At 41.2% G+C, this 12,608-nt stretch overlaps 1 protein-coding gene across 1 annotated transcript in view; it reads left to right on the forward strand.

The window, feature by feature from the left end:
• PTPRG (protein tyrosine phosphatase, receptor type G) overlaps positions 1-12,608 on the forward strand; it is a 397,243-nt gene that overhangs the window by 287,109 nt on the left and 97,526 nt on the right. Inside the window, exons 6-7 of the mRNA XM_017826901.1 lie at positions 208-274; positions 11,710-11,867. Coding sequence (XP_017682390.1) covers positions 208-274; positions 11,710-11,867 — 225 coding nt within the window. The remainder of the gene's footprint in view (positions 1-207; positions 275-11,709; positions 11,868-12,608) is intronic.

A 12,608-nucleotide genomic window follows, 5' to 3' on the forward strand; every position in this document is an offset into this window, starting at 1 on the left:
TCAAAGGACACTTTCTTTTGATTTAACCTTCCTCACTTTATTTTATTACACCATGTATCTTTGGCATTTGGTGAAGATCCATTGTAAATGTGAGAACTAAGCAGATAGTTAGATAACATCTTTTTTTTTCTCTTTAGAAGATTAAACTGAGACTGTTCTGCCTGATGCCAGAGTAGATGTAACCAATCCTGTATCCTTTGCATGTAGGTCAGTCAGAGGGACAATTCAGCACTGGATCCCATTATCCATGGGTTGAAGGGCGTCGTACATCACGGTAAGTAGCTGTTTAAACTTTCTTCTTGCTGGGAAGGGGAGAAGGGCATGAATATTGTCCTTACGGGATCAGGTCACCCCTGGAAGGACACAGTGAGCCTACACATTCCTCATTCACTGATGTTTAAGGGCATCACAGCCATTATTTGATTGGTAAAGATCAGAGTCATTTGTTACCTGAAAATGATTTTGGGGTTAACAGTAAACAATTTGTTTCTTTTCAGTCAGTGCTCTAGAATGCGTAAGTTATCAATCAAAACCTGCTGCAATATATCATTCATATTAGTACTTCGAAGGCAGCGTGGATGCTTCGCTCTGTTATTTATCTTCTGTTTGCTCTAAAAATACTCCTCTCTGAAGTTTCTATTTGTTTATAAATTATTTGTCTTTCAAATTTAGGGAGCTGATAATGAAACAGAAAATTAACTATCTATGAAAATTAATTAAACTTCGCAGCAGATGAACATCTTTCTAATGCTGACATAAATACGATCATTCAGCTGTTCTGATGCATATACCTATTATCCTTGAACTTATAGCAGGTACTGAAATAAATATTAATACATTTTATACTTTTATAACCAATTTTTTACTTAGGAATTTTCCTGAAGCCTTACCACAGGTAATGCATCATCAGCAATGACATCAAGATGCTCTGGTTCCCAAAGTACTCTTGTCAGATTTTAATATAATGATTTGTAAAGTTTTAATAATCCCATTGTAATTCAAAAGGCATCTGCTGGAATGGTGCTTGGTACAATAATAAATCTCCATCCCATCTATAGTGCTGTGATAAAACATCTTTGCACCTTTTCCGAGGATTGTCTTTAGACATTAGCTAGTGCTGTAGAGCTTAACAAACAGTTTTTTTCTCTTGACTGCAAACCTAAAACTAGTTGACACTCTTGGATTAGAACAAATAGGATTTTGGATTAATTGTTCTACTTTCAGTATCATTTAACATTGCAACTGGGAAGGCCAATAAATCTGAACAAGTAAAAAATGGGTTAAATGATAACATACCATAAAGTTCTTCATTTAGAGAATTTTCCTTAGATTTTGCTGTTTATAAATTGCAGTACTCTGCCGTGAAATAAAAACAACACTCCGATCTGAAAAACTGGTGTTGTTTTCCACAAAAATAGGTGTTATTACCTCGCTCCCACTGGGTAACAAAACAGGCTCACAAAAGCGAAACAAGGACAAGTTGGGCTGCAAGGATTCTTCAGTGGCTAAATCATTTGACTCTGCAGCCAAGCTGCCATTTAACTGGACTAGGATCTCTTTTTAGTTTTTTTAGCTGCTTTCTATTTCAGGTAAATAAACCTCTGCAAGTGTGACAGTGTTTTAACCAACTCATCGGGCTTTTCTACTCCCTCTCTTGCTTCTCGCTCCGCAGCCAAAACAGCCACTTGTGGATAATCACAGCAGTGTCTCCTAAGAGGATTATCCCATTCCCAAAAATAATTGTTTGGGTAGGATGTGACTCGGTCCCGAGGCTGTGATTCCCTAACCACATAATGATCAGTCCATCTCGGTGCTGTCTACCCACAGAAAATCTGGGTGGATGAAAGGCATTTATTTTTGTTTTGCGCACAATGCACAGAAGTCTGCTCGTGTTTCAAGTAAAGGAAATCGCTTGATATATTTCAATAGCTTGTTTCCTTTTCAAAACATTAAGGAAGAAAAAGAGGAAAATCATGCTTTCCTTCCTGTTTCAAAGGCCCTGATTAAAGGCCTTTTCTAAGGCTCTTTCGGTGGCTAGAGTAAAGGAATTTCCTCCTGCAAAGCAGTTGTTCAAAGAGATCGTTCTCTTTAACTTAAATATTGATGGAATGCTTCAGTGAAGAATTTTCATATCATATCCCTCTTTTAATGTTATTATATAGAATAATAGTAAAGATGTGAGGTTTTATTCCAGACGCTTGCATTTTTCTTGATGTGATTTACTTACATCTTACATGAGCACATTTTTATGAATTTATCTGAAAAGCTTCTTCCTGCCTTCCATTTGGCTGCATTCAACTGGGACCCTAAGGCAACATGGACTTTTTGGCTGATATACAGTGGAAAACTCTTGTGGTTTTTTGATAGAGTGGTTGGATCAAGCAGGGATCCAACAAAAGGAAGCAAAATTAAAACCTTAAGTTTCTTTGCATTTTATAACATTTCCATGCCCATGTTAGTTTTAGGTGGTTGTCACAATACAGAGGCACTTGCCTATAATGTAAAAATCAAGAAGACATATGAATTGAAGTAACTACCTTGCTTTCAAATTAGACAATAGTCACATATCCTGTGCTGGCTGGAGAGATCACCAGCCTTCCAGCTTTAGTCGTCCCATGTGCCTCATCTCAACAAGATTTCCTCTCCCTCCAACTGGCAGAGCAGACTTCTTCAGTTGTGCTGAACAGTCACTCATTCCTCGCAATCACTGAGTGTTCAAAGAGGAAATCACACACCCACACAAGCACTCATCATTGTCCTCATTTCTTCATTTATTATAAGGCCTGGTCCTACACGGGGACTCTACTCTGTGTAAGGCTCCCACACTGTCCCCATAAGGGTGACAGATCTGATGCCCTTCAGATAGATGTAGGGATGGTACTCACGAGTGTATGAGCTATGTTTGAATTTTTCTTGCATAGCTTTTCATCTTTTTTTCCGTGAAGTTCTTGTACTCTTACAGTGCCCTTCCAAGGGTAAGTGAACAATTCCGGAGTCAGAAGAACTTTCTGTAGAAGTGAAAGCAATTCTTGCTTGAGATTTCGTCAAGGATTTGAATTACTCACTAATTTGATGGAACATAAATAATTTTGCCCTTCACAGTGTCAACAGCTTAGTGGTAATGATAGAGACACACACACATAAAAATCAATACGGGCTTAGTCGCTACTTAGTTCACTTTGTTTCCTCATCTCCAGGCATAATTTTGCAGAATCTTAATGCCACGTTAGGCTTAATTTTACATGAGCAACCATAAAATGTTCCTTAGCTGGAAGGAAAACCATGGTATACCAAACTGCCTAACAGTGTCTGGATCAATGATAATGCTCTGGGGTTTGCCCCGTGTCTTCCTGCTGAACAGTACGTTCCCACATGGTCAGCAGTCCCCAACTCCCACATCCCCCCTCGGAGAGCATTGTAATGGCACAGAAATGCCGAGGAGGCTCTTGCAAGAGCTGTCAGATGCTTGTTGCTGATTTTAAAACTGCTCTCAGTTTTGCGCTCTGCCAAGGATTTGTCACACCTCCCGCCAGCCAGGTGCCCGCCATTCTCACTCCTGCTTTCCCTGCCGCGGAGCACGCGGCGAGTGCGTCTGCCACGGAGCCCGCCCGGGACTGACAGCTGGGAGCAGGCAACCCTCTCTGGAGAAAGGGTGGGGTATGGGCAGGTGGGATATGAATTTTCTGATGCTGACTTGCCAGTGTCTTTCAGCTCTGATTGCTGGGGGTCTTTTTTAGCTCCTCTTCAAATGCTTTTCTCATCATGAAAGCTGGTGGCAAGGGTCTCCAGCAGTGCTGGTGCTGGTAGAATGATTCATGTCATTAGCTGACATTGGACCATTAGGTAATAAAGTCACTAGTGCCTGGTTGTGCTTAAGCCACACGTGGGGCAGTCTTTGTGCTGCAAATCAGACTGTTCTGCCTCTGTTTTGCTGCCGATGTGCTCGGCTGGGTGACCTGCCCTGAGCCCCTCACTGCTCCTTGTCCTTCCTTGTGATGCTGAGGAGCATGGGGCAGGAAGGAGCTGCTCTTGTGCAAGGGCTGAGGAGGCTCATGAGGCCTCAAAAAGAATGACTGTGCCCTTGTGGGAATAGGGGACTGTGAAATACCAGGTTATGTGTATAGTTGATTTGCATTAAAATGGCTACTAAAGCTTTTGTCTGCCGAATGCTTCAGCAAGGTCTCAGAGGAGCACCTGGCAGGATGGAGCTATTGCACAGAAACATTGCTTTTCCCACCTTTGCTGCCTTTGATTTGACCTTTTTGGTACCGTTTTGTATGTAAGCCTCTTAAAGAAGCCTTTTCCTTGTTCTTACCAGCTGCTTGCAAAGCATTAAAATGAGTCTTCTTCCTCGATGTCAGTCCTGGGGACAGCACCCAGTGCTGGAGGTTGTGTGCATTTGCCCTCTCCTAGCCTGGGCATGGGTGCTCTGCACAGGACCACAGTCCTGTTTTACTGTGCAGGCAAAGGGTGTCAGAGGGAACAGCAGCCCACACTACTCCAGGCCCCTGGAAAATCTTTCAGGGTGATGAAAACCATGTTTTGTCACTCTGTCCTGTTCTCTGTGGCTGACATCAAGAATCTACACAGATCAGCAGAAAATTATTAGCAGAGCACAAATAAATTACCACAGCAGAAAAGGCTCTATTAATGTCACAAAAATGGGGCTCTCATTCCCTTCCTTGTCAAAAGTGAGCACTGAAAATCAAAGTGCTGCCAGATCAAAAGCCCAGGTACAAAGTGAATTGATGGCATCTGTTGCTTGTTTGTGAACGTGAGGTGGGGCGAGGGGAGGAGAGGAACCTTTGTTTATTTAAAAGAGAATGTGGAAAAAAGTCTTCCCTTTTTTCTTCTGCTTTTATATTATTAAAAAGCCATAACTGAAACTCAGCATGGAGTAGAGTGTAGCCTCGGATCTCCCTCAAGGTGGGCAAGAAGTGTTCAGGCAAGTGACCACAAAAGTTTCAGGGCCTGCTGGGAACACCCTACCAAAATACAGCAGAAATAGAATTGCTCTAATAATGAAAAAGGATGGAGAATAAATATGTTCACATCTCTCCAGTTGTCCTAGGTGAAAAATCAGTGAATAACCTGTTAAAATAAACCAGCACTAAGAAAGAAGCAATCTAGACGGTGTTATTTGTCCTGTGGATCTATCACACCAGAAAGCATAATAACAAGAAAACACCATTAGCACCATGACAGGTTTTTTCTTTTGTTTTTAACTTTAGCCATAACACTACCTGACAAGCTGTTTGCCTTCTGCACCAAAAATCCGGGGGTTGTAGAGAAGAAAGGTGAGGGAGAGGGGGGAGAGTGAGATGTGATACCGTGGGTTCTCATGTTTGAAAGTAAAACTTTGAAGAAAGCAGAACCCCAATTTGGAACAAGAAGGGCCATCAAAGGGAGAGCAGCGCGGTGAGTTAAACTGGGAAGGAAACATGGAGGAACATTTCTTTTTCCTCAGGGATGATCTGGATATATTCTTTTGTTTTCTGATCTGTTCTTGTGTTCACAGTCAGAGTAACTGTGTGAAAGGGGCCAGGACACAATTGCTGTGGAGCAAAGGGGAGGAGGAGGGAAGTGGGAAATGAAGATGAGAGCAGAGGTGATAAGTTCACACCTTTATATAGGGCAGCTCTGTGCACGCCTGCAGGGGTCTGTATCATTTAAAGGAATACATGATGGAAGTGTTGGAAATCTCTGGTCCTTCACCTGTCTGCTCTGGGGAAAGCAGTGCTGGTCATGGCTGAGTAAAGACCAGCGAGCTGACAGAAAAACTAATTCAAACTAACAAAAAGAAGATTGCAGTTGCTAAAAGTTAAGAATTAAGGTTGATGCTGAAGGTGAACAGAGCATCTGCAGGGAGTAGGAGCTGGGTGCTTTGCTGGTGGGTTTTGAGAACAGGTGCTGAGAAAAGAGAGGTGGAGAAGTCTGAGGATGTGTGGTTTTGCTCTGCTTCTGCTGGAGCAGACATGAACAGCCCACAGTCCTCTGGGCACTTCTGCTTCACTTTAACCTCTGCCAGGGTCCAGTTTTTTGCAGGGAATCCTCTTCTCTAAACTCCTTCTTATAGTTTCTTTTCCTGCTATCACTGGTGCCCATTCTGTATTTCTTAGTTTCCGTGCCTCTCCAGCCTCATGTACTTCCACATGTACCTCTACCTCAGGTTAGGTTTTGTGAAACCTGGGGAAGTCTCATCCAAGTCTAGAATGGCAAAACCTGCTCTGCATCACCATGGCTTAAGCATTAAAGGTTCTGAATTACATTTTACTTCTTTAAAGAGTTAAGACCTCTCCTCCTCAGCTAAACCTTTTCTTCCTAAGCTGTTTTAAGTGAGGGAGTAAAAAAAATTAAACCTGGAACCAACACCTGGCACAGAAATGCTTTTTTTTTGTGAATAGGAGACTTGCTTTTTTAATTCTTTCCTCCTGTTTTTTTGTACCACTCACTGGTTGTCTCAGATTAAATTAGTCTGCAGGACTGTGTTATTATCTCATTCCCCTCCTCCCTGCCATGCTGTTCTTTCTGTGTCCTTACAGTTTCTTACATTGCTCAGCAGAGGCTCTGTTTTTTAAAAAACTAAATAAAAGTGAGAAAAATAATTGCACAATAAATGACAAGAATTACCCTGAGTACAGAGGACTGTCAGAAGCTGCTCTTCCTGTGAGATTCACACAGCAAGCACTCATCTGCTGATCTTTTCAGTTAAAGTAATATATAATATTTGTAATCTCATCTTTGAAATCTCCCCCATGAGTCTGGCCCTTGGCTGTGCTGTGCATCCTGCTTTATCTGGGGAGTTCTGGCTCAGTGGGTATGCGACATGGTGTCCTTTTGATTATTTTTGTGTGTTTGCTTTTTAAATGTTTGAATGCAGAAGCTTTAGAATGTCTTGGCTCCTTGTGAAAATGAAATTGGCAGTAACATTGTTTAACAAATTTGGGAGACTTTCAAAGCTCTTCATATTGGTATTGCAGATTTCAGTTATTCAAAGTGTAACTGGGTAACGTTTCCACCTATCAGGCACTGCACATACGTTAATTTTGGAAATAAGCTCATTTTAAGATATTGTTTTCAATGCAGCCAAGTTCCTGTTTTCTTGCAGAAAAGCACGATGAAAGTCCCAAAGCGTTCCATGAGATATAAATGGACTTGGCATATAGTTATTTTCTTGTGATGTCCAATCCAAGTTCCTGTTAGATTTAAAAGGGTTTTGATCACAGATAGTTGTGTGCTGTTTACCTGCATATCTCAAGAAGCCTCTTGCTCTACAGTGATTTGGTTAAAAATTCAGGTCTATCTTTATCCAGCAATTTACAGAATCTATTTCTAGCAAGTCAGTCCTTGAAGGCAAAATGTTCCACTGATGGCTCTTGCAGTATAATATTTGGTGGCATCAGCTTGTGAAAACTGCAGTAGTTGGTGAAGATCCACTACTGATATCTGGTTTAAGAACTGATATTTTTCCTCTGCTCAGAAAATTATTGTGCACAATTTATTAGTTCATTCTAGTGGTGATGACTTGACAAGGAGTGTAAATAAGTCAGCCTTCTAAAGCATGCCTGCAATTGCTCTGCCTTTGGGGTGGGTTGTACAGAAAATGGCCCTTTGTCCCGTGCAAACACCTGGGGGATTTCTCAGCCTGAACAAAGAATATACTGGGTGTGACTTTTCACACTGCTGTTGTGGGAGAAGGACCAAGAAGTAGATATGAATGTTGTATCAGAAGGTCAAATATGTTGCCAGCTGGCTCTGTTAATTGTTTTTTTGTGAATGTAAGAGTCAAAATACAATATTGTCCTTTTATGCTGTGGAACACTAGTTTAAATGTCACATTCGCTGCCTTAATGGTCAATGGCAAATCTGTGGTGCTTGCTATTTTTACCTTTGGGGATATTAGAGTGAACACGTTTTCCCAAGCATTGGTGCTGTAAACAAAGCATTGCTGTTTGTTACCTGTGGATAAGATTGTCTGCATTAGTGGAGCATCTCAGTGGATGTTTCGGATGCTGCTCTTTGCTGCATCACCTGGGACACTGGTGACAGCAGGTTCATTGTTCTTTCCCAGAGGAATGCTCCCTAGCTGGAGGGCCTGTCTTCAGGGTCTCTATCTCTGGGGCTCTACTTTCCTGGTTGGTTATATGTCTGCTTGGGTGCTCAGGTGCTGAGATGGGAGTAGGACAAGGAGCAGCAGAAGAGACCACTTTGGTGCAGGGCTCTGGTTTGTGTGTGAGAATTGAGTAGGTGGCTCATGGATTGGTTTTGCAGCATTGATTGCAGGGGTTCACAGGTATTTGCAGGTGAACACATGTTGACTTTGGTGTCTTTTATTGCTTTTGCCTGCTAGTTATTTCCTAGTACCTGTCTGCAAATGCTGTCTTGTCAATCATGGTTTCCAGCCTTATCCACTTTCTCCCTCCTAGAAATTCCTCTCCCCGCTCAGTGTGTTTGCAGCCTTCTGGGCAAAGTTTGTGCCCACCCCAAGCACTGTAAGTGGAAACGGGAGCTTGGCATAAAAGACAGTGAAGAAAGGTTTGTTATTAATTTCCAACCTTGTTCTTTCTCATTTAGTAGAAATTATATATATATATGTACATACACATATGTGTGTGTGAATATGCATATGAAATACTTCTGTGATATCCAGTGAATGCTGTTGCTTAGCCTGGAAATTATTCTCCTTACAGTTTTACCAACAACAATAAATGATCTAAGGTTGAAATTTTTAAATTGACATGACTTCAAAATCTCATTTTTGAAACTGTCTCAAGCTCTTAGGAACTTAACTTCATGGCATTTATGGTTTCTATATGCTCTTGAAGGATATGGCAGGTAGACTCCTGAATTTCTAAGTCTCTTTAAGCTTTATGTGAAGATCTCTCTGTGACTCTGATTTCTAAAACTCTGCACCATGCATCTAGATGGCAGCGATATAAATGAATGACCTGTTTTCAAAAGTGTTAAGTTATTAAAGCATAATCAATTGATTATCATCTATTTTAGTAGTAATTTAATCCAATTATATGTATTTTTTTATTTTAATCCTTGGAATTCATTAATGAAAACTTAGAGCATTGCTTGTAGCCATGAAAAATTAGATCGAGTACACCCTGCCCTACTTAAACTGTGTATTAGCAAAGCTACTTTTTCCTCAAGAAATACTCTTTTTCACAGTTGTCGATGACTTTTTAAATGCTTAGGAAAAAACCCTCCCTAATTGATAACCAAAAATTAATCGTAGTCGGATACTTCCAGTTTGCATTCAAATAAGGTATTTCTCTGTCTAAATAAGCTTCCCTTAGTTGATTATTCATATTGTAGTTCAAAATGTTTAAAAATGAAAGACAGAGTTGGATGAAATGTAGACTACTTAATACAGTGTGTATTTAATATAAAAGTTATGCATTATTCATTTTTGCAATTTGAATAACTTTGAATTTGGCATCCCTGTTCTTCATCTTTTCCTTTGATGAACAATTAATTATTAAAATATAATATTGTCAGCATATGGCACAAAAATCCTTGAAAGTGTAAAATGAGCTTCCTTCTCCTGCCATCCTTTGACAAAGGGGTGCTCCATATTTGTGGTTTCTCACAGTGTTTATCCAGCATCTTAAGTGATTCCATCAGTCTAAATAAAAGATTACAAAAGTTTAAAATAGTTAAATTGCTAATTTTAACTGAAACATTTTTTTCTCTTAAGCTCAAGAGGAGAGCACTTTTCAAAATGTGCCTCTGCCTCCCGTCTGTTTCATGTACAGTCATTTTCCGTTAATGCAAAGAGGATGTTCACATGTTCAGATGCTCTTTTGGATTCATCGTGGCCACTGTGTGCTCAGCTCCCACACAGAGAGAGGCAGCTTCTGAAACAGAAAGCTGGTGTCGAGGTGTGCGTGCTGCACTTGGAAATCAAGTCCTGTGACTGAGTTTGTACTTCTTCTAACCAAGTTTTGCTGCATAAAAATGAGCCAATCAAATTAAATACGACCTTTTGCTGTGATTATGACTTCTTGATTAGAATCTCTTTGAACTTTGGCCAATCATATATATTTTAGTATTTATTATTTAAGCACTTTTTTTTTTCCCCCTAGAGGTATGTTATGATGAGGAAAAATTGTGGTTTATTATTTGTTTGTTTCCTTTTTGGAGATGCAGAAGTGGTTGAAATCTACTTGGATTAGGCGGAAAGGAGTTGTTAATGAAGAAATTGCAGTATTGCCTTGACTTTAATAGAATTACTCATATTTTGGAATGCTAAAGGCTATGAAAACATTGCACACCTGTTGATACTATGCAGAAAATAGAAGATATCTGAAGTGCATGTATCATTGGCACTTTGCAGCAGCAGTGGAGGAAAAAAATCCCTGATTATCAGACTGCTGCTCAGAGGTATAGGCAACTCCTGATTTGATCAAGACTTCTAGAGAACTGTGGGATGCTGGGGAAGTGAATTCTGCAGACTTCATCCTTTTTGGAAGATGTGTGTGTCAGTCACCAGCCTACCTGCTTCTCCACTTTGTTGGGGTGTGGAGGGGGGCTGGTGGGTTTGCTTAGCAGCTGTGATGAGACAGAAGAGTTCCCTTTACCCAAATGTGGGCTCCTGTTGGAGGCACACAGAATATCGAAAGTGAGGAATAGAGATGTAGAGCCTGGCATGTCAGCATGCCTGGAGGCAGTGAGCACCTTTGCACAGGCTGAGAGGGTGCTTCAGCCTGTGAGTCAACATAAATTGCAGAGGATAAATGCTCAGGGATGGCAGGGAAATTGTCTTGCCTGCAGCTGTTCCCTTCTTTGTTTATTTATTTTTCTTCGCAGTGTTAAATATTACCAGCTTGTCATTGTTACTTGAAGGTAAATGCTTCCAGTGCTTAGGTCTGCATTTCAAGCTGTCCAGGGAGCTTCTCAGAGGAAAGGGTTTGTCCCTGAGACTGTTGGACTCTATGAAGGAGTTTCTTGGATTTCAGAGAAGAGGCAGCAGTTTTACCTCTGAAACATATTCCTGGTGCTGTGGTGACTGTCTGGCAGCACCCTGGCAATGCCTGTGTGGCTGGGTGCAGGCAGTCCTGAGTGAGCACTGGGTGGATGTTGCTTTGAGCACCATGTTGAGCTTCAGGCGTGCCCTGCTGCCCTGTATCCCTGCTCCTCAGCTCATCCGCCTGGAAGCTCCCAGAGAAGTTTGGCTGAGCAGCATGGCTCTGCCTCCTCCATCTCAGCAACCCACTGAGGGTTTGACCCTGCTCCTGCATCCCCCAGCAGCAGAGGTGGGATGGATACACTGCCTGATGCTCTTTGGTCGGGCAGCAGCAAGCAGGACCACTGGGGCCTGGCTGTGTCCCACTGGAGCCTGGTGAACCCTCGCTGCCATCAAGCTGAAGAGCCACATACTGAGTGCTGAAACCATTGAATACAGTATTATGTCTGTGCTAGCATAAACCAGTGGGATAGCAAGTGCATTTCACACCTGCACACATTCAAAACAGGAGGGTGTGTGTTCGGTGTGGGACTGACTAGCATTTTGGCTGCTCTTTTAATAATCCACGCATCAGCTCTTACAGAGCCTTTCTGGTAGGGTGTTCCCATCTTTCATTACATATATGATAAAATATGTTGTTGCCATTACACCTTGTTAGGCTGCCTAGCAATGTGATGTCTGTTTTAAAGACACATAAAAAAAAAGTGTAATTCCGCTTGTCAATCTTCCCACAGAGAAGGAGACCTTTCTGGATCCCTTTGTGCTGAGGGAACTTCTGCCAACTTCGCTGGGGAGCTACTACCGCTACACAGGTTCCCTGACTACTCCTCCGTGCAGCGAGATCGTGGAGTGGATCGTTTTTCGGAAGCCTGTTCCCATTTCTTACCATCAGGTGTGTTTATTTTGTTAGTGAAGAGTCCATCTCTTGATTTGCCCTCCTTAAGACGGCGTTTTCAAAACCTGCCGGTTTAATTTTGAGAACACAAATATTTCTGTTGACAAAAAAGGAAGTGTCGGTGATTTTTTTTTTTTATTCTCTTAAGCAATATTGTTTCTGAACATGAGCCATCAGTCTCGAGAAGACAGTACAACATGAAACCCAGTTTCCTTTCAGTGATTTATTTGGTATTGTTTTTGCTAAGATTAAATTAAGCTATGGTATAAATATTTACATGGAGTTCCTTTTTATTCTTTTTAATTGAAACTTTCTTTTCAAAGTAAAGTGAGCGATTTCAGTTCTGCTCAGATTTAGTAATTTGAACTAATTACGTTAGAAAAGACATCTTTCCATTAATTCTCCATGCTTAACTGTTTTTATAACACAGTAAAGCTGCCATTATGTGCTCTGAGAGCTGGTGCACAAATCTTTAAAATTAGCACATAGCAGCTTTTAATGCAAATAGGCACAATGTCTGGAGTTTGAAGAATGCTCCCGATAAAGCAATGGCTAGATGGAGTCAAATGTTTACCAGTTCAGTGCATTTTGGCACTGTAAGACTGTTGTCTTTAGAAAGTCAACCTGCTGGAGTTAGTCTTGCCTTTTATTTATCTGGCATAAGCCACTGAAAACAAACTTTTTACATACACTAATTCTGTGAAGCACAAATGGACAGTTCACTGGGTGATCCTGACT

This window comes from Lepidothrix coronata, unplaced genomic scaffold, assembly GCF_001604755.1.
Source record: "Lepidothrix coronata isolate B3197 unplaced genomic scaffold, Lepidothrix_coronata-1.0 Scaffold131, whole genome shotgun sequence".
Taxonomy (NCBI): domain Eukaryota; kingdom Metazoa; phylum Chordata; class Aves; order Passeriformes; family Pipridae; genus Lepidothrix; species Lepidothrix coronata.